The 25,625-nt window shown below is 45.4% G+C and overlaps 3 protein-coding genes across 5 annotated transcripts; 2 read left to right on the top strand and 1 right to left on the bottom strand.

Moving 5' to 3' along the window:
- The first annotated feature begins 438 nt into the window (after positions 1–438).
- Positions 439–4,740, top strand: vbp1 (von Hippel-Lindau binding protein 1). The gene is made up of 6 exons (XM_086197507.1): positions 439–558; positions 1,385–1,509; positions 1,591–1,657; positions 2,170–2,268; positions 2,633–2,771; positions 3,550–4,740. Exons 1-6 carry the CDS (start codon positions 478–480, stop codon positions 3,624–3,626), a joined length of 588 nt encoding a protein of 195 aa, XP_086053633.1. The 5' UTR covers positions 439–477; the 3' UTR covers positions 3,627–4,740.
- LOC147238865 (ras-related protein Rab-39B) lies at positions 4,646–18,436 on the bottom strand. Of its 2 annotated transcripts, none has more exons than XM_086197503.1 (4): positions 18,209–18,436; positions 13,292–13,571; positions 10,221–10,401; positions 4,646–9,091 (listed from the first exon to the last, which is right to left on the bottom strand). In XM_086197503.1, the coding sequence occupies exons 2-4, from the start codon at positions 13,504–13,506 to the stop codon at positions 8,846–8,848; spliced, it is 642 nt and encodes a 213-aa protein (XP_086053629.1). In that variant the 5' UTR covers positions 13,507–13,571; positions 18,209–18,436; the 3' UTR covers positions 4,646–8,845. The 2 variants fall into 2 exon arrangements, with proteins under 2 accessions (XP_086053629.1, XP_086053628.1); XM_086197502.1 differs by lacking the exon at positions 18,209–18,436 and adding an exon at positions 16,559–17,069.
- Positions 16,385–24,429, top strand: LOC147238864 (ras-related protein Rab-38). 2 transcript variants are annotated; one of them, XM_086197501.1, is made up of 4 exons: positions 16,385–16,872; positions 21,863–21,993; positions 22,074–22,223; positions 23,276–24,428. In XM_086197501.1, the coding sequence occupies exons 1-4, from the start codon at positions 16,770–16,772 to the stop codon at positions 23,498–23,500; spliced, it is 609 nt and encodes a 202-aa protein (XP_086053627.1). In that variant the 5' UTR covers positions 16,385–16,769; the 3' UTR covers positions 23,501–24,428. The 2 variants fall into 2 exon arrangements, with proteins under 2 accessions (XP_086053627.1, XP_086053626.1); XM_086197500.1 differs by lacking the exon at positions 16,385–16,872 and adding an exon at positions 17,951–18,605 and having other exon boundaries at positions 23,276–24,429.
- Positions 24,430–25,625: the final 1,196 nt, after the last annotated feature.

Below are 25,625 nucleotides of genomic sequence, written 5' to 3'. Positions count from 1 at the left end.
TGAACTTTACAGGTTGTGTTATGTGTTTAAGTTTGAAGGCTTCAGATGTGAAATAATACATCATCTTTATCATTCGAACATGTTTTATGTACAATAAAATCAATTTTCTTCAGATAAACTAAGGAGAATGGATGAACCATGTCCCCTTACACATGCAGTCTCAAGTAAAGTACAGGTACCTTGGCATTACATGTAGTTGCAGTACTTCGGTGCATTTACTTTCACTGGTTTAGAGATAGAAGCTCAGTCTGGCCCTCCAATTTATGACTGGACAAATATATAAAGTCATAAATGTATAAATAAGTATATAAATAAATAAATAACCTTTTTATGTCCCGTTTGGTTCCCTCCACTGAGGTACATGTCGCTCGCCATGCCGTTGCAGCCGCTGACCACTAGAGGGAATCAAACCTCGACGCTCATCTTGAGAGGGCTCAGATTTGTTCGTGAGGAAGAGAGAAGTAGCCTCTCCCCAAGATGGCGGCGACCATAGACAACAGCAATGCCATACAGGCGACAAAGAAAAAGCACCTCGGGATCCCCGAAGCGGTGTTCGTGGTACGTGCACCATGACCTGTCGCACTCTGGCACCTGTCGGTAGCACAACCGTGCCGTTACAAAGACCGTTTGGTCCTCGCGGAGAGATTACGGGCGCGTCATGCTCACTGCATGCTAGCTAGCTAGTTAGCTAACGGTGAGCTAACCAGCGAAAGTGTTTCCATCTATGGAGCCGTCAGCCTGCGCCTCTCTGGACACTTGCAGGTGTTTGAGCTCGTTACTGCGGCTGACGTGGAAGCCAACGGTTCATCTCGGGTGTCTCCTGACAGGCTGCAGCTCCTCCGGCTCCTCGACTCAGTCCCCACAGCCTCCATGGAGCCTTCTACTTACTGCCACAGCATTCACTTGCCAATATCTTAAGACTGATGTAACCATTAATTCTCCAAAGTATGCCATGTTCCGATGTTCACATTCTGGACTCAGTCGTTGTGTATTTTATTGTCGTGTTAATGAGTCCAGACGACCAACATGCAGGCAGCAGGTTTCACTTCGGTAATGACTGATATCTGCTGATGGACTCCAGATTTTGATTCTCACACTGGAAAAGAAAACCATGAATCAAGGAGGCTGGATGAGGACATGGCTAATAGAGAAGGAAACACCCGAATGCCTGCCGGTGTTCTTAACAGTGAATCTCCTCCATTAAATGGAATACTTGTCCATGTGCTGATTTAAAAACAGTCTCAGAAGTACATTAATGGTCCAGCAGAGGGCGCTGGGAGCAGCCAGCTCCCTACCTCTTATTCAGCCAATCAAAAACAAGCCAGAGTTGATTGAGTTTGCTGTTGCCGTGCGGGTTTCCATGTCTCTGGTCTCTGTTTGGCAGGAGGACGTCGACTCTTTCATGAAGCAGCCGGGCAACGAGACGGCAGATGCAGCGCTGAGGAAGCTGGACGAACAGTACCAGAAGTACAAGTTCTTGGAACTCAACCTGTCGCAGAAGAAACTCAGGTAACGACCGTTTCCGATACGGCGACTCAGCGAGCGTTCTTCTTTGCTGATGACCACTTCCTCTTGTCTCTGCTTTCGTAGGTTGAAAAACCAAATCCCGCAAATCACACAGACGCTAGAAATCCTACGACACATGCAGAAGAAAAAGGTGGGTTCGGTTTGTCAGGGGAGTTTAAGATGTCACGAAAAACGTCTTTTTGAAAACACAAATCTGACCGCTAGCTGTGCTAAACGTGGACAAAAGTAGTTTTATACCTTCTTGTTCGGTTGGCAGGCTGAAAGGTACAAATTGTTGCCAGGTAGTATTTCATATTTCACTTTGAAACCAGTAGGGGGCAGCATTTTACCCATAAGTGTTTACAACCACTGGAAGAAACAAGGAAATGCTAACTTCCTTAGCATGAACTGAGGGTCAGTCTTTTAGTGAAACGTCCAACCTTTCGCTAATGTGGCCGGAATGAGTTCATTCTCTTACTCAGCTGGTTCAGATTGTTGCTGTGGAACGCACCACAACTCAGGCGTCTCACTGTCACCTCTTGAGGAAGAAAGTGGTATTACGAGACACCAGCACCAGCTTCGTCAGGCTACAAGTAGCACTTCAAAAAGGAGCTTAAAGCGGAACTGGAACTAATTTGTGACCATGTTTGTCATTCATTCTAGGCGACTACAGAGCCAATGGAAACACACTTCCTATTGGCTGATAATGTTTACTGCAAGGCCTCAGTCCCGCCCACTGATAAAGTCTGCCTATGGTTAGGGGTAAGTAAAGCCTGGCCCCTGATCAAGGAGCACCTCGTCCCAGGATCTGGAGTCTGTAATTTAGGTGTTTTACATTTTATGGCCTTGCAAGGTGACAAGGTGTCATGTCTACTTGGAGCACTTCAGAAATAGCAGGAGCCTTGTAGTTAGCTCACCATGTTCGTGTGGCTAAGCTAGCACAATGTCCAGTCAAGATCAGCAGCAATGTTCAGGTGAGTACGGGACCAAAAATCAGAGGTCACCAAGGTTTTGGTGTAGAACCAGACTCCAGACTTCTCTGTGGAAATGAGGCCTTGCTTGTCTCTCGAAAATGAAGTCCAGTGACACTCAGGAGACTTTAACCCATTCATGTTTGCCCCTCCAGGCTAACGTCATGTTAGAGTACGACATCGACGAAGCTCAGGCTCTTCTTGAGAAAAACCTGTCTACGGCGTCTCGTAACCTGGAGACACTTGAGGTGGATCTGGATTTCCTGCGAGACCAGTCCACCACCACCGAAGTCAGTATCCTTCCACCTGAATCTGCAGTCCACACAGGTTTGTCCCGTAGCGCAAAAAAGGCTGGCGTTTAGTTGAGCTGAGCTCGTCACACTCGTGTGTTTTGTGAGGTTGTTGTACCCAAGAAACCCCAAATGATATTCTGTTGGGGGGGGGTTCTCATTTTATGTTGATTTTTACTAACTTTTAACTATTTTGCAAGTTACTGGACACTACAACCAAACTCATTTCCCTATTTTGAAAAATATGACTTAAAGTGAAAGGTGCCACCATGTTGTCGTGCGCATTCAAGCAGACGTGCAGTTCTGAGTCGTGCACGTGCTTTCAGAGAGTGTCGGCCCTCGTTCAGGGAGACGTAGCAAGGCAGGCACTGCTCGCTGAACGGCTGCAGCTGCACAACAAACTGCCCCACCAGTCACAGCGGGACAGCTAACCACACAGTTAGCTTGTGGACTCTTCACTACCTCTGACTGGAACACATGTAAAATGCTCTTCAAGCACATCTTCATAAAAAAAAACAAAAAAACAACCCAGCTGCTCTGATCAGGTGGCAAATCTGCGACCAAGATTCGACTCGGATGTATGAGAGTTTCCCGACGAGGACCAAAAAATCTCATGGAACTGCAAAGGGTTGAGTGTGGACGAGCACAATGCTAACATCGAAACATGGACACTCATTGAAAACAAATCAAAAGATGGGTTAAGCGTTCAGGTTTCCTGCTCTGATGTCATGTGACTGTTGATGACGAGTCCCGCTGCTGCTCCTTAACCGAACGCCCCTCAGACATGGCGCGAGTCTACAACTGGGACGTGAAGAGAAGGAGCAGAGAAAACCTCCTCAAATCAGCAGACAAGTCTTAATACCCACAGGAGAGCACCCCCCCTCCACCACCACCTCCTGATATCGTCTCTTCAGTTCATGACAAGCCCCGCCCACCCTCCAGTCACATGTTTGTCCACCCCTGAGCTAAACAGATCGACGGCGTGTTTGAAGTAGTCTGACAGTGGCGGCGAGTCTAGACGGGCTGTCGGCCACCTTGATTTTAAATATGCCTTCTTAGTCTAGTTCATGTCACCACCATCACGATTGATTTGTTACTTTTTAAAGTATTTTTTCAAGTAAAAACAAACAGATTTTTGTATTCTTTGTAATGAGTTCTTTCCTGTTCTTTTCGGCAGCGAGGGCTCTCTGGCGTGGTCGTACTCCCCCGCCTGCCGCTTCTCGTCTGCAACAGCTTTTACTGGAGTTGAATGTCTGAAAGCAGTAACTCAGTCTTCAGCAGAACGAACGTAGTTTTGCCTCACGGTTCCAGAACCCTACAGAACGATTCTTTTCTGCGTCATCGTCCTTTCTTCTGCTTTCTCTCTCTCTTTTTGCCACCTTCTCTTTCTCTTTTTTGCCGCTGTTCTGTCGGTATTTATTTGTCTCTCACTGTACTCATGAAACAATGAATGAAGTAAAAGAAGAACATCGGGCAAAGAGACCCTTCACCTGCTTCTGTGTGTGTGTGTGTGTGTGCGTGTGCGTGTGTGTGCGCGCGCGTGCTGTTTTTTTAAAATCCCACAAAATTTCCTCCAAATAAACTTTTCAAGCAAATCAGCTGAAAGGTTGCAGAGCCGCAAACGTGGTTGGTGCTCATTGTTTCCACCTAGGGGTGATGTGTGGAACTGCAGTGAAGCCCCAAGCAGGCTTCCGCGTATCCCTGTTTCTGGAGGTTTTGATGGCCGTCTGAAACGGTCCCAGTCTGTCTGGCACACTGGGATCGTAGGCTTCAGGGGAGACAACTGGTGCGTTTGTTGGCCTGCTGATTAATCCTAATGAGACGCAGACAAATGAAAAATAAAAAATAAAATATAAACTGACAGTCGAAATGCAGAAATAGCCTTTAATACCAAAATGTTTTTTTTCTTCCATGCATCAATTTGTCACAAATTTTACCCTCCATACAATCATACTCAGGTAAAATCAAGTATATTTGAAGTACAAATTTTTCAATCATTAATATTAATAGTATTGATTTTTTTTTAACTGGATATTGATATCGAAGTTTATCCTATTTTCAAAACAGCTGAATATCTAAAACCCAAGTCCACCATTACAGAAGCTGAGAGGCCAATACTTGTAGTCCTACAATATTTTTTCTCTCTATTCCATGACAATGAAATATGATTTTTAGACTAAGGTTGAGATCTGTCCTCTCTCTGCGTCCGTACACAAGGGAGAGGTCTGGTTTGAGCCAGGATTAATTTAACTTTTTTATTTTTCCCTGGAATCACTCGCTGAAAGATTAACGTGTAGCCACAGGAATAATTTGCCACCAGAATATTTTCAGATCCAGCGCTCAAACCACCATTTGTAGGACAAGGAGTGGGCTGCAATGTTGTGTGTGTGATAAATTCATGCCAGAATGAAAACTCGAATCCAGCGAACGTCGACAGAATGAGATGGTTACAAGAGCAAGTTTGACATCACAAGTAAAAACATACACCAGATTTTGGTCCAGTGGTTTATTTCAGTCAAACGTGGTGCCGAAGGGACTGTGGCTTGTCGATCACCTGCGAACTCCCAGTGTTTCCAGCCGACCTGCTGCATGTATGTACAGTCCACCAGTTCGCGCAGTCTCAGATGATGACCAGCAATTTGAGGAATTTGTGGATTGATAGAGTGAAAAGTTTAATGTCACAGCAAAGTCACACCCAGCAGGAAATGGCAGTTTAACTGTTTAGGCCGAACAGTGGACATGGCATCATGACTCAGATGCATTATTGTTGTGTACACAGGCACAAAGAGTGTGTACTGCCACACGTGCTTCATACCTCCAACACAGAGTTTAGCCCCAGTTTATGGAGAGTAGACACTCCTTGATATCCGTGTCACCGAGCACCTTTTTATCTCCTCTGTTTTTTGGATCAATCACGTCATGGTCATAGAATTCGCTGAATCCATGAAATAAGTTAGCGTTGCAGAGCCTCCTGTTCCCTTTGTTTCTAAATTGGCGGGTTTTTGGTTAAATTCTTGGAAGAAGGACCGTGTTTAAACCAGCTTTAGATACTATGTTTTCTTCTACAGTATAAAATACGTCACTAAATTCTATCCAAAGCTTTTTATGTCTTAAAAATGGGGTTTGCCGTCAAGTGGTTAAAGGAGACTCGAGAGGTCGATGAGGGCTTTAAACCCGTAGTTCCTTCGAAGCGTAACGTTAGCTTTGTGCTGTTAGCGTCGTGTTTATACGTGGCCATTGATGTCTACTTCAGAAATTGCTAGTGAAGAGGATTGAGTGCAAAAACAAAATCTGTTCCGTTTAATTTAGTTGTTGATTTTGGCCGGAAGATATAACTTGTAATAAGAATGTAATTTCCAATCAGCAGGTTACATTTCATGGCCTCAAAATAACAGTTGTGGGAACAGGTTACGGTGGAGACAAAGACAGGTTTTCATCTCTCTGGCTCGTCCAGGGTTGTAGCTGATTTGCTTTTAAAGGCAGTTTTTTTGCCACTCCACATCTCAGGGGAAAAAGTGTTAACCTCCACATTCAGCCTGCTGTGGGTGTGATGGCCTTAACAGAACCAGGTGTGCTTGAGGGTTCATAAATGTGATGAAAATAACTAATTTCTGTCAGTTTTAGTTATGAATCCACACCATAGTCCGCATCTTGCCCTGTTGTGACATCACTGCACATTTCAGTAGGAGATTGACACCACGTATCTGCTACACAGATTAATTTACACCTTTTCATCGTGCGGCTTTGACTAAAACCGTCCTCCAAGGTTGTTTGAGCTATAGGAACATTTTATTTAGCTTCTCCGGTTTCAGTTTCCTGCTCAGAACAGAGCCAAAATGTCTCCACTAAAAAGACCTTTGGGGTTTCTATCCAAAGCGCCTCGGTTAGCATTTACAGTTTTTCCAGACAGAACTGCCAGATCCAGCCAGGAGGCAACTGAAATTTAAAAGTCACACATGAAAAAGGCATGTTAACCAGAAGCTGAGAAAAAAAGACTAAAGGTCCCATGAAACAACAAATTTAATCCTGTGGTCGGTGTTCTTTTTTTACACTTGATAGATGCCAAACACGTGTTGCCAAGAACACTTTGGAGTATTTCTATTCCCATTCCCCTCTTTTGCTATAAAACACAGTTCGGCGATGTCTCGTCCTGCACTAAGGGGCCTGTACTGACATATTTTATCTTTCACATTCAAGATAACGCGGTTAACCATAAGTAGCTAGCGCTGCCCCAGCTCCGTTTGCTTGCTGCGATGAAATGGCATGATAATAGTTTTTAGCATCACGCAACCCTCACGAAATGTCTCATTACCATTTAAGACCTTTGGTTGGACAAAATGTGGAAAGTCCAATATTTACTCACGTTCAATTTGGCAGCTAAGCAGAAGTGGCTCGCTTCACCGTAGCTGTACGGATGTGGCTTTAAAATGGTGGACAACTTCTTTTGAGTGTAACACAACCTTCCACAAACCAACTCATATCACATTTTGATGCACTTGGTGTGATAATGTTTAGAAAGCCTGATTCCAATATTTGTTCAGTTTAAATTTAGCAGATGGACACCTGGAAGTAGTTAGCTCCGCAGCTACATACAGTCGCGGCTATAAAATGGTGGATACGTTGTTTGGAGTGCTACTTAACCCCCTAGAAATGTCTTGAATCACATTTGGTTTGCTAATATTCAGAAAGACCAATGAAAATATTAACATTCACGTTAGCAGAGGGCTAACCTTTAGTAGCATAGCTTTTCGACTGCGGCTGTAAAAGCTGGTGGAGACTTTGTTTTGAGTGTCACATCACCCCGATAAAATGACTTGTTTGACAGCCAAAATTTGAACCATAAAATTCGAAGAAAAAAAATGAAAGTCCACAAGGCCACAGTTATATTTTGAATAGAATTCGTTAGCTGAGAGCTAAGTACCCAGATCTGCCATGCTAAGTCTCTTGTGCTCTGTTGTTGGGGGCAAATATAAATGCCAATCAATATCTGCAACATGTTCCTCCTTTGCTTCATGACTTTACCAGAAAAACATAAATATGCAGAAACAAGTACTACTCTGATCAGGGGCCTTTGGCACTGTGGTGTTGGATTAATTTAACGCATGCCAAGTGGACCGTCTCTGCTTGATTATATTGTGGTACACTTCTGTGTGTATGCGTGCATTGTGGGTAATGTGGTGGTGGTTGTTTGTGGAGTCCATTGTCCGGTTTCCCTCTATCCAGATGGTCTAGTCCATCTGTTTTCCTTCAAGACCTAAATGATCTCCTGTTTACTGATTTCCAAATGTCCCAAAAGAGGCTCCATGATTGGATATTAAGGTGCTTTCAGACTGCAACATTGCTTTAGTCCACCTCAAGTCCCAAATTAAAGGCAAATGGGTTGTTAAGATTCAGTTAATTTAGATGTACAAGTCGCCTTTTCCAGTCCATTTGGAACTAGATGGGTGACAGTGTGTTACAATGTGGTTTTTAGCAGAGTGATACAAGCAGGGGAATGGTCCCCGACGACAAAACAGCAACCATGTACAGAGATCCGTCTTGTCTGCTAAATTTCAGACCTCAAGGACCCCCCTTCGCTGAGCTCTGATGGTGGAATGTTGAAAAACTCCTGATAATGAGGGATCGAAGAGTGCAGACTGGAAATGACATGTACTTTTGAAAAAGAGATCTGATTATGTAATTGCATATTGTGGATACGGTTAAATTGGGGAGTGATGAAGGAAGAAAGACAGTCGTGTCAGTGGTGAAGAACCTCAATGGATCCTCTTTCTAAGGCCTTTAGAAGACTTTCAGGGAGAGTTTTTGGCAAATTAAACTTAGGGAATTGAATCATGGGAGTCCAAATGAGCATTTGTGGTCCTCCTCCTCCTCCTCTATGACATTTCTGAACAGAGTTGGGCACAAGCCTCCGGCAATCCACCGAGGTGTTCTTTGCCGCCATTGTGATGAAACTCCCCGAAGTGTCCTGCATATTCAGTCCAACGAGAGAACAAAGAGGGCCGACACCTCAGTCTGTTGGCTTCCTCCCTGGATTCCTCCCATTCCTCCACCAGTCCGACTGTGGCAGCTCTTCCCATATCAACAGAGACAACGGCGGTCACTCTTGGTCACTTCTTCTGAGGAGTGAACCACATTGGGGACAAACCCGCTCTTCACGCCCTCCCAACCCTCCTGGATTGTGATATCACCGGACCTCACCAACGCGAAGATGTCTCTGGTCAGCTCCGTGAAGGCGTGCTCCACGTTGATAGCGTCACGGGCCGACGTCTCGACGTAGCGCATCCCGTACGCCCCGGCCAGCTTCTCTGCCTCCTGGCGGGTCACCTACAAGATGGAATACGAGTGGACTTTAGGATGAAATTTCCTGAAGAAATAAGGTACCCCAGAATTAAATACAAGAACCAAATACAAGCCTGCCTGCAACTTTTGAAACAATAGAATTATTTTACGCATATCACGCTGGGTCTGGGGTTTCAGGGAGGCTAAACTTTATGGTCAAATTTAGCCTTTAGGACCACCAGTCAGTCTCAGCAATTCCTTGCAAGTTAATTAGTTACGGCTTTCTGTTGGTTTAACGTTAGCTAGCGGCTTTCGCAGGATGCAGGTTGCTGCATCATTATCAATAGAACACGCAAACCTTTTCTTTTTTTTCAGAGAAATTTCCAGGGTGACGCCCACGAAGTTGCGCCGCGATTTTTTAAAAACAGAACTGGTTGAAAATCCCTCCCCACACTGATATATGGCCAAGGAGCTTTGGACAGTGAGAGTCGTCCTCTTCTGTCATTGCGAGCCCGTGTTGTTGGATGGTAGCTGGATTAACTGTAGTGGAATATCGAAATCTTGCCCAGACACAGCAATGCTATTTTCTGATTGGCTATTCGGTCGCTATATTTTATTTGATTAGCTGGTGCGTGGTAGGGAGGGCCTTCTGAACTCTAGGGGAGGGCTTGTCTTCTCAGCCCCTTTACCATACCCTTTGATACAGCAGGGCATCTCGACAGCTCTCGACATCTTTGTCCAGGCTGCCGGTTGGTCAGTTAACAATTGAATGACTGCTAGCTGACTTCAGCAGCTATTCTGACACCTGTTCTGTGAGGAAATGTATGGCTATTAATAATAGGCACATTGTCTCCATTGTGAAACCATTGGCTTCGGCTTTTTCCAAAAACACTGATCACATGCACACGTGCGCGCACGCACGCACGCGCACGCACGCACGCGCACACACACACACACAGACACCTTCATTAAGATTAAAATAAATATGTTTAAAACAATTTGTGTCATTTATCAGACAAGACCATCATCAACACCCAAACCTCCACCTCCGCCACCAAAATGTCTCTCTGAACTCTGTTCCAAACTTGAGAGCCCTGAGCCCCTGCACAAGTGAAGAGCTCCCAGTGTGACCCTGTATCGTCTTAATTTCAGCGTTGAACTGAATATTACACACCTTGCGCATTGTCTCCAGGTCACACTTGTGGCCCACCAGTAGGAAGACGATGCTGTGGGGCTGGACGTGACTGCGAGCCTCCTCCAGCCAATCGTGAACGTTCTGGAAAGAGCGGCGATTGGTGATGTCGAACAGAAGCAGCCCACCAACGGAGTTCCGGTAGTACGCCCGGGTGATGGACCTGTGGATTGTGGGTATTGTAGTTTGACTCTGAAATACAAATTTTGTCCTTTTTTTCCCATGAATATGGGGCTTTTTATGTAGTGAGAATTTACACTTAACTTTCTAAAGCACGTAAAATCAAAAACAAAACTTGATCGATTGAAAAAAAAATTAATAACTTCAAAATTGCTCCCCATGTGAAGGTTTCATCTACGTCAGGGCTACACTTTAGTGGAGGTAGACCAGAGATTTGTAATGAATTGTCAAAGTTTTAACGGTTGCTACTGAGTGAGAAAGAAAATAAAACGCAGCAGAAACTAGAATCTCGAGTTCTCCTGAACTGCCACTGCAGCTCGTCTGGGAGGAGAGACGCTGCTAGATTTTGACAAGCTGTGACACAATGCGTCCATCATCCCACCGTGTCCTCGAGGAAACGCCGTCAGCATCGGCAGAACGAGATGGAAAATTACAGACTCGAGAGGGAGCTGCATCACGAGAGAGGAAGAGGAGGAGGAGGAGGAGGAGGGGGCAAAACCTCAAATGATTCACTTGATTTGACGCGTATTTACGGAGAGACGCGCCGCTGAGATGAAACGAGAGTGACGGAGGAGATTTATGTTGGCACGAGAGGAGGAAATCAGACGACTCCAATTAGAACAGAAGCTGTGAAGGTTCCTTGACGCACGTTCCTGGAGGAAGTCGAGCTCTAACCCACACGGTCACGTTATTTAACATCCATGGAAACACTTTTGAGAGTCCCTAGACAGAATTATGACTCACAAATGGCTGATGGGTATATTACATTACATCACATTACATTACATTATCATATTGTTAAGTATTTAAATGTCAAATTTTACCACCCTTGGGGTCAAGTTTGATTTATTTCTTTTATTTGGTCTTGAGACAGTAAATAAAACAGCACAAAGGTGAAGTCGGACTGCCTCTGCTCTCCCGGTGAAGTGTCATGAGATAACGCTTGTTGTGGCTATATAAATAAAATTGACTTGACTTGCCTCTGCTGTGCTGCATTATTCAATGTTTTATAACGCCAGATTCAGGAATCGGAGGGAATCTTTAACCGTCCCTCAAAAACACAACACGTGACGCGGCAAAAGTACGTATAAATACTGTATGATCGCGTGTACCTTCAGAGTATGTAAGGAGTAAGGAGCTGTCGGTGTTGTCTGCTTGTTTCAACACTTCAACCCGTTTCTGTCCAGGAGCAAATAAGTGGTTATTCAAGTTTGTAGGCAGTCTTGGCTCTGAGGGCGTAAGTAGTATTACCATATCAAGTACGCGCTCCTTCAATTAAAAAACTACTACTTTGGTTAAAGGTATAATTTCAGTACTGAATTTAAAGACAGAAAATGGCATATTTTTGGTGGTTTGCTTGACATGATACATGCGTGTTGACAGCTGCCAATCAGATGCATTGTGATAGTTTGATACTGGAGAAGTGTGGAGAAAAATGTAATTTTCCTCTCTGCAATCGAGAGATCGACGACAGAGCCTCTCACTGAAGCAGGACCCTGCATCTGCCAGTCCTCCAGTGGATAAATGTGAACACATTCCACCCTGGAAAACTTCCAGACGAATCAGAAAGAGAAGTAACTAAACCCTCTCAGCACTTTTATATCTGAAAACCCGTTTGTAGTCGTTTCACTGATTTCTGTACGATTCCTAACATTTTACAGCAAACTATTTGAGTTCTCAATCCTGCGATCAGTTAACAAACTTTCTATTGGCTGAACTGGTGGTCGATGATGTCACGGAGGCAGCTTTCATCACCAACTAACTCCCTTCAATGATAAGGACTCGTAGGCTACATCCTCAACGATAAGGTTCAATTTCAAAATGCACAACTTTAACTACGTCTGCACCTCAATCCCAGTTTTTGGGAGGAAATACCAGAGGCCCATGCTGGCGGTCACCGATGGCCAACCAACGCCTGGTGTTGCTGACGATGACGCCTTTGCCAACTGCAGTTGGTTGAGTTGTTCCTCTGGAGCAGGGGTGGGCGACCGTGTGCCACGGAGGGCCGTGTGTGTGCAGGTCCTTCCACCAAACACTTTAACAGGTGATTCAACACTAAGGTGTGTTCATCAGTGGAATCACCTGTTAAAGTGTTTGGTGGAAGGACCTGCACACACACGGCCCTCCGTGGCACACGGTCGCCCACCCCTGCTCCAGAGGAACAACGAGAAGTTTTTTCCAGTGAGGACCAAACACAAAAGCGTCTGTTGAGGTCAAGTTACTTTACACTTCATATTAACCAGCTCCAAGACTCTTCCATCCTTACAACACGTTGGATGATTTGAAGGTATTTCAGGTCGGTAGACGAGAGTTTGCAATCACGTGCTAGCAGGCTACAGGCTAGCAGTACACTAGCACATTCAGGCATGCTAAATGTCACTGTCGGGGGTTTTCTACTGTTGACTGTGTCATGGAAAGATAGGCACTCGTATATAGTAGCTTGCTGGCAGTCTACATGCTAGCATTGAGCTAGCATAAGTATGCATGTGGCTTCAAATGAGCAAAGTGCAAAACTTGGCTAATATCGGCGTAGCCTGCGTGTCTTGGTCAGAAAAGGCTGAAGAACATCAAGTGTTTCCCGTCCGTTTCTGTTGAAGGAGATGTGACAGCTCAGCTCCTCCCTCATCAAGCGCGTTTGCAGGAGCACAACAAAGAATATTGACTTTTACCAGACGAGGGGACGTTTCCAGGGAGAGTGAATTTGTTTGACTGTCAACAAACTCAAACACTCCTGTACAATCACCTCCAGGGCTGGCAAGCTGAGTCACTTGTGTCAATGAGTTCCAGCTCTTTTTTTTGTGTCCGTGTCTGTTTTTCTGTAACTTTTATGTATTTTATCTGTTTATTACCGCATATCAAAAGTCAGTCCTGACCTGAAGCGTTCCTGACCGGCGGTGTCCCAGATCTGCAGCTTGATCCGTTTCCCCGGTTCGATCTCCACCAGCCGGGAGAAGAAGTCAACGCCGACCGTGGGGTCCGACACCTGAGCGAATCGGCCCTCGGTGAACCGCCGGATCAGACACGACTTCCCCACCGTGGAGTCGCCAATGACGATCAGCCGGAACTGATAGAGCCAGATGGCCTCCATGACTCGGCTGTCTGCAGCTGTACCAGTCGGTCCTGTTGTCTGGCGATGTGTGAGCGCTCGTAGCCCTGAGACAGAGAGACGCTGATAGTTTACATTTCAGTAATTAAGCTGCTCCAATAAGACTTAGCCACTTTTAGAATATTCTGTCAGTGTTTCATATTCCCTCATTAAATATTCTTCGATTCTAGTATTTTATTGACTGCTCTTCCTCACTGGTGTCGTGGTTGAAGTAAACCTACAGTCTTTGCTCGGCGGCAGACCGACGCTGCAGTAACCGCCATGTTTGTTGGCAACATTCACACAACAATGGGAATTAAGGGGCATTTCCGTCGCCTGGTGTAGAGAGAATAAACCAGGCTGTGCAGTGTCTGTTGTTGTTAGAGGGCGGCGTTGTAGGCGATGCCACGCACGGCTGTCAGTGACAGGCTCAACCCCTAACGAGCCGTGACCTTGTGCCACATTCCAGATGGAATTGCGCAGTGCTTGTGATGGCAGCGGTCGGTGAGACGATCGCCAGTCTGCATCGGCGCAGGTTTAGGATCGTCCTTACAGGAAGTGCGAAGTTACAAGCTAAAGACAGTTCCTGTTTGAGGCCAGAGCCGTTTCCGTGGAGATGCCATCTTCGGAATGTAAATAAACAAACAAAAAAAAATAGAGCTGACAAGAAAAAAAAAAATCGCTTTGCTACACGCTGGTTAGCAACCGTTGTGGAGGGATACGGTGCGTTGTTGGAGCCTTCGACCTCATTAAAATACCATAAATAATCAATGTGCAAATGTAGCAATAAAGACATTAGCACACGTAGAACTTAGGATCTGAAGTACCAGCGCATTTTTATCTGCCGGAAGCAAAATTCAAAAATTTGATTGAAGAAATGTCAATTTTTTATTGAGGAACTCGAGACACTTTGATGTTCTTCTACGTTAAAGTACTTTTTAGCAGTACTTTTTCTATTAGCAAGGTTACTTTTTCCTACTTAAAGTACCTAAATTTAGGCTCCTAAATAAACTTCAGTATGTTAATTTAAATGTCGTCTTGTGACATTTTGATGTTGACTGCGTTTGAATCTGGGCCCTGAGAGCGTCGGTCGATCTCCAGGTCAACAACAACCTTTTTCATGACGAAAATGTATTTATTCTCAATTTCTGCACTGCTAACTGCTAACGGGCTCCTCGACCTGTCAGTCAGTTTCGAGTTCATAGTTTCCTCTCTTTTCTTGCCCTTTGATATAAAAAGTTATTATTAGGACGGGTGGCAGTGCATGAATCCACTCTGCTGCTCTGAGCTGGACTCTTTTGTTGCTGTCTTAAATAAATCCATGTTCCTAAAATATAACATTTAATTGGCTATTTACGCACGCGCACACACACACACACACTCACACACAAATAACTGGCTTTCTGTGCTTCATTGTATTTTGTGTGTGATTCAATTAAAACCACGAGATATGAGAGTAAATCCGCTCACATGCTCTCCCTGTCACTCACTGGCTGGCGGTGTTTCAACACGCCACCTCTCTGGATTATTGGCCGTCACCTAATTCTCCTTTTCCAGCGAGGCTTTGGCGTCTGAACGTGTGACCTTCCAGATCCGTGTCAGTTGCCCTCATTTACCCGGCACACACTCTTACCAGTGAGCCCTTTAGGGAGCTCATAGTTGGACACCTCGATAATTAGCATGGGCTAACGAGTGAGTTTTTGTGGCAGGTTTATACTGCAGTTCCATTAAAGTGATACTTCATTTTGCCTGCAGTTTTTTCCCCCTCCTGCAATACTGTTAAATGCAGAAAGAGACAGCTAGGTGTAGTTAGCTCGAAGCCAATGGAGGATGACGGCTAGCAAAACTCTCCATTCAAAGCCAGTCAGTGCCTCTCCTTGATCTGGTCTGCTGCTGCTAGCACTCCGCCTCCATTAGCGTTGAGCTAACCGTACGTGGCCGACTCCTCCGGCATTCTGAGTCACAAAGAAGGAGGGAAAATGTCTTTTTGAGCTAAGTGAGCACTTTAAGGAGCAGAAAACACACAGGGCGGGACGATGAGCAGCTGCTGCTTCGAGACTTTGCATACGCTAGCTCAGCGTCCCAGCATGACGCCCCCCAGAGGCCTGCCGAGGAACAGTACCCAGGTGGTTGGGTTGCTGGGTTTTGCTCCTGGTACCAGTCCACTTGTACCAGCCCAGAGTGTGTATCTGTGAGGTAAAGAACTCATGTACTCTGATGAAGTGCAGGATAGACAGTGTGAGTACTGAGTGATTCATTCATTCTTGTAGTTTTGGAAGTATTCACCACATCATAACATTCACACATGGAATGAAACGTGTTTCCATGATTTTACTCATTTGAGTCCACGGAATAATGAGATTTGATGTTGTGTATATATATATACACATAAATATATATACACACACATATATATATATATATATATATATATATATATATATATATATATATATATATATACACATAAATATATATATACACATATATATATACATACATATATATATACATATATATATATGTATGTATATATATGTATTTTTTAAGGCCCTCTTAAGGCCCCTAGCTGACGTGTTTAAATGTATTTAACAGTAAAAGTACGTCATTCCTCACTTTTCTGTTCTGTGGACCACTAAAGGACACAGACCCACTCCCACCAGCCCTGATGAGGCGGGCACAAAGCCAGACCGGCCCCCCATCATCTGGAGTCCGGTTGCGTAGCTTGGTCGGTATGCAAGCTCGAGCGTCTGGATCCCCGGTGGATGGCAGTCCGGTAGGCTCACGGACTGCCGCTCCTCCGGGGGCCAGGCTGGCCGGCCCGAGCACCGAACCCACCCCCCACCCCCCGCAGTCCGCTCTAGATGAGATGTGTTTGCTCAGGGATTAGTGAGCCCGGATGTGATGGTCCCGGGCTCTGGTCCAGAGCAGCCGTACCCCGGTGGTCGGGCCTGCTCAGAGACCAGCACCGTTAATCTGCACGCGATGAGAGAAAACGGAGCTTTTCGGTGTTTTCCTCCTATTCAGCAGCACCGGGGCGTGAACGAGCACCTACCGGCGGCGGGAGTGAGGTCGAGCCTTCCTCGGCCACAATGCTCGCTCTCAGGGAGGCGGACGGGGCTCAGGACCGGGCCGGTGTCGACGCCATGGCACGGACAGCTCTGGGCGGATGGACCCTCCGGACGCCGGGGAACAACCGGAGCAGTGACACCGGGAGTCGGTGACCGAAGCTGGAGGCTACCGGGCCTGGACGGGAACCCGCGCTGATGTCAGGCCCGACAGCTGCTTGGAACACGCATCCGGAGCAGGTGCAGGGAGGAGAGAACCGGATCCTGCGCTTCCGCCCGGAGCCGCGAATAGAAGAGGCCGGTACGAAACCGAGAGGCGACGAAGCAGGGAGCTCGCTCTGAGGGGAACCCCGCGGGGTGGCGTGTGTGTTTTGGTGTGAGTGTGTGTGTGTGTGTGTGTAAGTGTGTGAGGGTTTCCGCCGCTGCTGAAATGGCAGCAGCAGCAGCAGCAGCATCATATAGCCTGACTCATCCCGCATCAGTACCACTACCGTAACGGACCGAGGAGAGGCGCAACGCCAAAGACACAAAGTTGGGTTGGAACTTGCAGTTGTTTCACTTCAGGAGAACTCCCTCACGCACAGAAACGTCACCGTTAGACCCTCGACGTATTCATGACGGCCGGAACACGGCGGGTTGATGGTTTTTGGGAGGATCGTTTCACTAAAACACCTTCACGGGATGTGAAACCGGTGAACGGCTGCGGTAGAATGACGTAGGAGCGCGTCAGAGAGTAAAACTAGAGCTTTATTTTTCAGCCTCTTGTTTTAACGTAAGTTTAGGGGAGAAATTCACCACGAGGGAAGCTGCAAACTCACTGCGCCGTACATGCGCACTAATGCAACTGCGCAGACACGGAACTACAGACGTGCTGCTGGGATGTGTAGTTTTTTTAATAAAAACAAACATAACTCCGGTTGTGAACTCATGTTCTTGCATTTAAGAGGAAATGTAAATATTTGCTCCTAGAACCGAACCCAAACCGGATTCTACCAGAACTATCAGCTGTAAAAAAGTGGACGTAGCCGCCCTGGCGTCTGGTTTGGCAGCCTTGGCGTGGCCCGGCGTCATTTATCGCCGCAGGAATCGGACCGAAAGTTCAAGCTCAGGCGTAAAACATCGCACCGCGCTTCATCATCAGTCTTTTGTTGGTAAAACGGCAAACTTTTTTTTGTGGGATGCAAACAAACCGACCTTGTGAAATGAGGCCAGTGGAGTCACATGACCAGAGATTGCATCCACACTCAAGTTACCAAGACAGACAAAAATTAATTAAGGTCGTAAAATGTGACGTATTCCAAGGAGGCTCATTTTAATCTCCCATACACGAGCCTGAGGGGGCGTGGTTAGCAAGCAGCACACAAACTCCTGTGTGTGTGTGTGTGTGTGTGTGAGTGTGTGTGTGCGCGCGCGCGTGTGTGTCAAAGGACCAAATTGCAGAAGAGATGAGCACACACACCGCGGGCTTAACAGAAAACCGCATTTCACTTGTTTTTTTTCTCTTTTCTCTAAACTTTCTCATGCTGGAAAATGCGCCCAAAAAATGCGTCCAGACTCCGACGATAATGCGACAGTTCGCGATGCGGTGCGATTTTATTGTGTAATCTGGAAACAGATTTGAGATCATATATTTTTACCTTTACTTTTGAACGCCTGGAAACGGTACAGATTCCTCCATCGGTCCTCCTCTGTACGCACTTACAGGGCCGGTACCAGCTGTTCGGTACCGGCTGTTCGGTGCTCCTACCAAACTCTCCATAGTTCGTCTGTTTCCGGGCGGAACCGTAATCGGAGACGTCACTCTTCCGCCCGTTAAACTCGCGCTGTCGGCCGGAGACGTGATGCAGCAGGAGCGGTTGCTCAAAGTCTTGGTCATCGGCGACCTGGGAGTCGGGAAAACCTCCATCATCAAGCGGTACGTGCACCAGGTCTTCTCCCAGCACTACCGGGCCACCATCGGGGTGGACTTCGCCCTCAAGGTGTTTAACTGGGACCACAGGACGGTGGTGCGGCTGCAGCTGTGGGACATCGCCGGTACGTGGCTCTCACATGCGGGTGTTGACACCCAAGCAGCTGCTGGTGTGTTTCACAGCCCAGCTCAGCAGCAGTCTGGACTGCAGGCTGCTGAGGCTCCAAGGCGCTCATCTCTGCTGACCTTTAGTTCCCCGTGAGGAAGTCTGAAGTTGCTGCTCCTGAACTTAGGAGGGTGAAGGTGCCTGTGGCGCCTTTTTACTTCCTCTGCGTGTTTTAGTAGATTTAATAGTGAGAAATGTCCCTGAAACTGTCATGAAAGATTAGGATTCGGATGAAGATTCGGATTCGTTGCAGAGCGAAAGCTGTGAGCGCCCGGGCGCGTTAGCAGGAGAGGCTAACGAACAATGCTAGCACAAGGAGATTACTCTTCTCTGGAAAGCAATTAGATCTTGTGTTGTATTCGCTAGCGCTGATTTTGGGATGATTTGGCAACATAGCACGGGGTCTTTCTGGGTGAGTCTCCATGTTCTCCCTGTTCCTGCTGGGTTCTCTCTGGTACTCCAGCTTCCTCCACAGTCCAAAGACATCAAGAGGGACCAGGTTAATCCAGACTCTAAATTGACCGTAGGCGTGGCTGGGAGAGCCAATGGTTGTTTGTCTCTATGTGTTGGCCCTGCCATGGACTGGTGACCTGTCCAGGGTGAACCCCGCCTCTCACCTGAAGGCCGCTGGGATAGGCTCCACCCCCTCAACCCTTAACAGGATCAGTGGGAGAAATTGGATGGAAATTGTAGTGTTAATCTAGTTTTTTTATGTTTGAACACAGATTAAAGGTTTGAACACTGAAATTGTTGTCTGAAAGATATTTAAATCTACGTCCACAGCCGCAGTACAACAGCAGCAGTACCCCCCCCCCCCGAGTATTCTAGATGATTCTAGTTTATTTGAGGGGTTAAAAGTTTGTGGCTAAAAACAAATCACCATTTCTCAAACGTTGAAAAACGATGGAGCTACAACATGTGGTGGGCCTCCATTTCTACAAATATTAAGTTTAATCTTCATTACAAAACTAATTTAGCAGTTATCAAAAATAAAAGACGCTAATATGTATATAAGTAACATATAAGTATGTTGCTTATGAAGCCATCACGTCTCTGCAATTGCATGTGGTTAGATGCACACACACACACACACACACACACACGCGCATGCGCGCTATCTTCCGTTAGCGCATCAGGGTGTTGAGCAACATGAAAACTGATAAGAGTCATTTGTCTAACATGGACATCCTGTTGGGGCTGATTGAACTTCAGACCAGCAACCAGTGATGACTTCACACTGGTGCCACTGGAGTCACTGTCACCGAGGCTGGCTCTCACACACACACACACACACACACACACACACACACACACACACACACACACACACTCACACAGATGGCAGATTGTCCTTGTCAGTGTGTGAAAGTGGTGATTGTGTTTCGTGTGAGTGGGTTTGTCGTGGGATCAGGTCGTTCAGACACTTGATGAAAGTTTGCGTGAACATTGTGCAGTGTGTGTGTGTGTGTGTGTGTTTGGTTTTTTTACGCTGTGTCAGGTTTTATTTTCAGGATTGAAAAAAGTTAAATTTATTGTATCAAAATAAAAACATTGGCTCAGGTTTTTCTTTGAGTTTTCCCGCCAATTCCGGAGGTTAGCACTGCGCAAGCTAAGTGTGACGGTACTCAGTGTGAGATGTGGAAAATATCCACTGAGGAAGAAGCCTTTCGGTCAGATGAGTATAGAGGCGTTTCTGCACAATAATATCATAATAATGTGTATTAGTTGTGGTCAGAACCTCTTTTAGAACCTTGTGATGTGTTACCGGGGAGACGAGAAGTTACCCCGGCGAGGACGTGGTCATTTTTGACGTTTGACCATTGAAAAGGAAACTGGAGCAACTGGACTTGCATGGTCGGATCTTTGCTGGGAGCCCTGAAGACATCGACCGGCTGAGATTAAGTCTCAGCTTCCCGAGCATTTCTTCTGTGTAATGAAACAAAAGTCACATGGAAATGTTTCCCAGCGTTTTCAGCTGCTGGTGACGCAACGTTGACTTGTTTGGACACACGGAGCAGCGACAGCGCCACGACTTCCACTAAGGGTCTTTGTCTTTGGGCTGGAAGTGTTGAACCTCGCAACAGATCTTGGCGACTGACAGTTACGTGTGTGTGTGTGTGTGTGTGTGTTAAGAGTTTTTTGCCCTCGTGCTAGGGATTTTTTTTTGTCAGCTGTCGTCTCGGTCATGTGCAGGGTTTGTGTCTCCAGATACTCGCTGATTCACCGTTATATTAGGATCATGTGGAGGAAGTTAGTTTCCAGGATAGAGACTTATTTATATATTCATCCCCCCCCACACACACACACACACAGGCACACACCCAGACACACACTAGCCTCCATGTATTTTTCAACATTTTAACCAACCGTGACGTTTCTGATTCTTGCGCATTTCCAGCCAATAACTAACCAATCGTGTGCCTCCGCTTGTTAGCGTGGTGATCTTGTCTGACCGCAGGACGGCAAAGTAGAAGACGAGAGTCAAACGCCTCTGTAAAAAACAGGTTTTTGGTCTGTTGGTCTTGACTGCGCCAAGACAAACAAAGCTTGTGGAGAACGTTTCCAGAAGCTGGCCTGGTTTGTTGTTTTCAGTTTTGGGGGCATTTACATACAACTAAGTTTCCTCACCTCCACTTTAAAAAATGACTCTAAATGCAGCATTTTAGCAAAGCTTTGGCTTTTGTCCCAGAGTTCGCATTCCTGCCCTAATTCCTGGTCTTAAATCGGGTTTGTGGCCCTGAAAATGACATGCAGACTTTTACCGACTGAATCTACGTTCACTAAAATGTTTGATTTACATTCAAAGATGTAAATCTCTACTTTTAAAGGCTGAAAACGAAACTAAAATGATCAGTTTGTAAGAAAACTCATTTTGGCCATGAAGAAAGACAGGCAGTCTCCTTAGTATTTTGCTGTTGGTTGGAAATCAGAATTAGATGAGAATCAACACTGTTGTCAGGTATCAGTGAGGTACTGGAGTGGAACTCCTCAGGGGCTGAAGGGGGTTATGAACGTCCTGATGAGCAGTTAAGAACTTGCTGGCGTTGAATGTGAAAGGACTGTTCCATTGTTCATCGGCAGGATGCCTTCAGAGGTTGATTGGGAAGAACCACTGTGTGGGGTGGACTCCTGGCCAAAGAAGGACCTGTGGCATCTTGGGACAGAGCCAACATGTTTTCCACTTTCTTTAACTTTTGACCCTGTCCCTCTTGGTAGGACAAGAACGATATGGCAACATGACCCGAGTCTACTACAGAGAGGCTGTAGGTGCTCTGGTCGTCTTCGACATGACCAGACTCTCCACGTTTCAGGCTGTCCTCAAGTGGAAAGGGGACTTGGACTCGAAGGTAAACCCGTAAGAGGGAGCTGGAACCCAAAACTAATTCACATGACAGTTCTTTGTGAGCTCACCTCCTGGTTTTGTTAGGTTGCCCTGAGCAATGGGAGGCCAGTTCCGGCTGTTCTGTTGGCTAACAAGTGTGACCAGAGACGTCATGGTTTGTGCCCCAAACTGCCAAAACTGGAGAACTTCTCCAGAGAGTACGGTTTCGTCGGTTGGTTTGAAACATCTGCCAAGGTATGCTCTGGTTTGCTCCTGTTTGTGTCTTCACTTTAAATTATATTCATAAATGGACGAAGGCCTTGCCGAAGGGCCAGCAGGGGGCGACACCACTGGTAGCAAAAAGAATCTCGATTGTATAAAAGTCCATGATGTTGTCACCATACTTTCCCAAGACGAATTATTAAACAATTTCAAGACAAGCTTACAGTTTTACTCACTTACTAACACATTTGAAAATGGATCTATGGGAGGTGTCAGTTCTGTAAGTGCAGGAACGAGAACGTTCCCTTAAAGGTACATTTGTTGTCTCAAAGAGCAGTTATGTAATTGTTCCCCAGACAATTTGTACCCTTGCAGGCACACACCGGTACCACTTGATTTGATAGAACTTTGGTTCCACCGAACAGGACAGAAACCAAACTCCCAAAACATTTTTGGAGCAAATCTTTAGAACAAAGCAAAAACCCTAAAAAAACAAAAAGAAGAAGAGCTCCTGATTACCAACAGCAAGGCCTCAACTTTTCATTTGTAACTGACAGTTAAAAGGGAATGAAAAGGACCGCCAGTTTTTGAAGGACAATGGACCCTTTCTAGTCGGTTCTACTACTTTGATTCAATTTTATTTATCTACTTATTCAAGTGATTCGCAGGTGCAAGTTAGAGGCACAGCTTTTTATAGAGAGCAAATGAGAACCGCAGGGGCCCCATTTTGACCCCCATCAAGGTCCTTGAGCGGCGGTACAACAAACCTCGCCAGCACTCCAGACTTGAGGAACATAGACAGTCGGTGTTTGGAGGAGGAGTTTCATGATGACTAAAAACCCTTCCAACTGCCTGCCTGAGTGCAAGGAGTCTATTCAAAGAGAAACTACTTTTGACTTTTTTTCAAAGTCATTTCTAATGATGTCATTTGCCCTCACAAGTAAAGTGCAACTTCACTTTTCCTTTTTGGTCGTTTTCTGGCTGGAAGAGCTGTACAAGTTGGGCTTTTTTTGGTATGCGCTCACTCTCCCTCCATCATGATCCTCGATTTGTACGCTTGGTTTACCCTCCATCTTTTCTTTCAGGACAACACCAACATCGATGCGGCCATCACGTGTCTGGTGAAGAACATCATGTCGGTGGAGGAGGAGCGAGGTCTGACTGACGCAACAAACAAAAGTGAACCAGAGGGGAGCATCCTGGTGCTGCCGCACTTCGACTACACCACCAAGGAGAAGGGACTCAGGATGGACGGTTGTTCGGGATGCACCAGTCTGAAGCCAAAGTCCAGACAGGGAGACATCGACTGAGGGACTGTTTGAGTCAAGACACTTGAAGTCGAGGATGGAAGATTTGACTCATTTAAAACATGTATGTTACCTTCTCTCTCCTGTCCCTCCAGAGACACCTCAAAAACTACGACTATAAATGTTTGTTAAAAAAATCACCCTCTATTTGAAAGTACTGTTTTACACTTTAATAAATTAAAAACCTGTTTCATTGTCAGATATAAAAATGCGACCAAATTGTCAATATCATCTCAAAATACTCCGGTCAAAGTATGAATACAGCAAAACTGCATATACATACATATTTAAATGTGTGTATATGTATACATACGCATATACAATATACCATGCATGTGTTACACGTATACACACAGATATCTACTGTGTATATGTGGATACACATATGTATACTTTATTGATGTATGTATCATTCACATAAATATATAGTAGGGGTGAAACGATACACAAAATTCAGTTTGGTTCAATACTTTTTGATTCAAAAAAGAGAAATTTCCATGCCTTTTATTCTGTGTAGTTTATTAAAATTACGAATGGCTCTCAAAATGTGAAGTTTGTAGTGCGTGTGTTGTAGTTCCTTGTGCTTGTTTGGGTCCACCTGTTGTCACATCAGGTGATGTGGGCATAAATGTGTTGTCATGTGTGTTGTATTTCCACTGCTGTCGTTTATCATTGTGCAACACCTGCAACATCATGTTGCATTCTTGTCCACGACGCTCTTGCCATCAGTGTCATCCTTCACACAGAAAGCAAAGTAGTTCCACATACCAGATCTGAAGGGTGGGGGAGGATCTTCCATTTCAGGTGTATTAGAGGCATTCGCCATGTTGCAAGGAGCGAGCTTCACATGTAGCTTCTGTCTCAGTAGCTTGATTTGGTCTGAACACGTGGGAGGCACAGTTGAGAGAATCTTGACAGTGCAGGCTGCATAATCGAGCACAGAGCCACTGAGCTTTCACAGAGCACATCGTCAGAAGTTGGTGAAATAAACAAGTGTATTGTTCTTTTCATAGTGTGAACAGTTCAATACGAATACGTGTGTTGTTGCACCCCTAATATACACACACATATGGTATGTATACTTATATATAGTATATATAATTTACATACATGCATATATACATATATATACATATATATATACATATATATGTATATGTATACATATATACACATATAGATACATACATATATACATACATATATATACATACATATATATACATACATACATACATACATACTTTTGTATATCTGTTTGTATACATATACACATACACATAGATACATACATGTATGTTTATTGGTGTACGCAAGTAAGTTTAATTTATAAAGCACATTTAAAAACAGTGAGAACTGGCCAAAGTGCTGTACAGTGTTAAACTAAAAGACTAAAAAAAAATGTAGCTAAAAGCAAGACATGGTCAAGCAAAACATAAATAAGAGCATTCCAACAGACAAGGACAAAGCAGGACACACATATTAGCACAGGAGGCCATGGCCATAGCGCATCATGACAACATGGCACAACTAAAGTGTACATCAAGTGCAATACAAAAGGCAAGATAAAAGAGATGTATCAATAAAATAGAAGAACTAAGAGGCGAATGCTAATGTGAAGAAATGTGTTTTTAGTCTGGATTTAAAAGTAGTGATTGTGGGAGCAGATCTGATGTCAGGAGGTAAACCATTCCAGAGACGTGGAGCTGCCACAGCAACAGCATGGTCCCCTTTGTGCTTGAGGCGGGATCAGGCAACATGGAGGAGACCTTTGTCAGCAGATCTGAGGGAGCTGGGTGCAGAGGAATGCTGGAGCATGTCAGAGATGTACATAGGCAAGGCAAGGCAGTTTTATTTGTACATCTCATTTTCCACACCAGTTTGTCTCCAGGCTTCATGGCATCATAACAACATCCTCTGTCCTCAGAGCCTCACATCGACTGAGGAAAAACTCCATAGAAAACCTTGAACAGAGAAAAATCTGAGAAACCTCAGGGTGAGGAGGGGAGGAGGGATCCCTCACCAGGAGGGACAGACGTGCAGGAGATGTTGTTACAGACAAGAAAACAGTTTACAATACAGAATGTGGGAAACACGGAAATGTTAATAACAGCTGAAGAAGGAAGCT

The sequence above is a fragment of the Aulostomus chinensis genome, chromosome 24 (assembly GCF_037954235.1).
Source record: "Aulostomus chinensis isolate RoL2024-O1b breed Wild chromosome 24, RoL_Achi_v1.0, whole genome shotgun sequence".
In the NCBI taxonomy this organism is placed as follows: domain Eukaryota; kingdom Metazoa; phylum Chordata; class Actinopteri; order Syngnathiformes; family Aulostomidae; genus Aulostomus; species Aulostomus chinensis.
The sequence above is the reverse complement of the archived record's forward strand: the minus strand, read 5'-3'. Positions and strand labels throughout refer to the sequence as shown.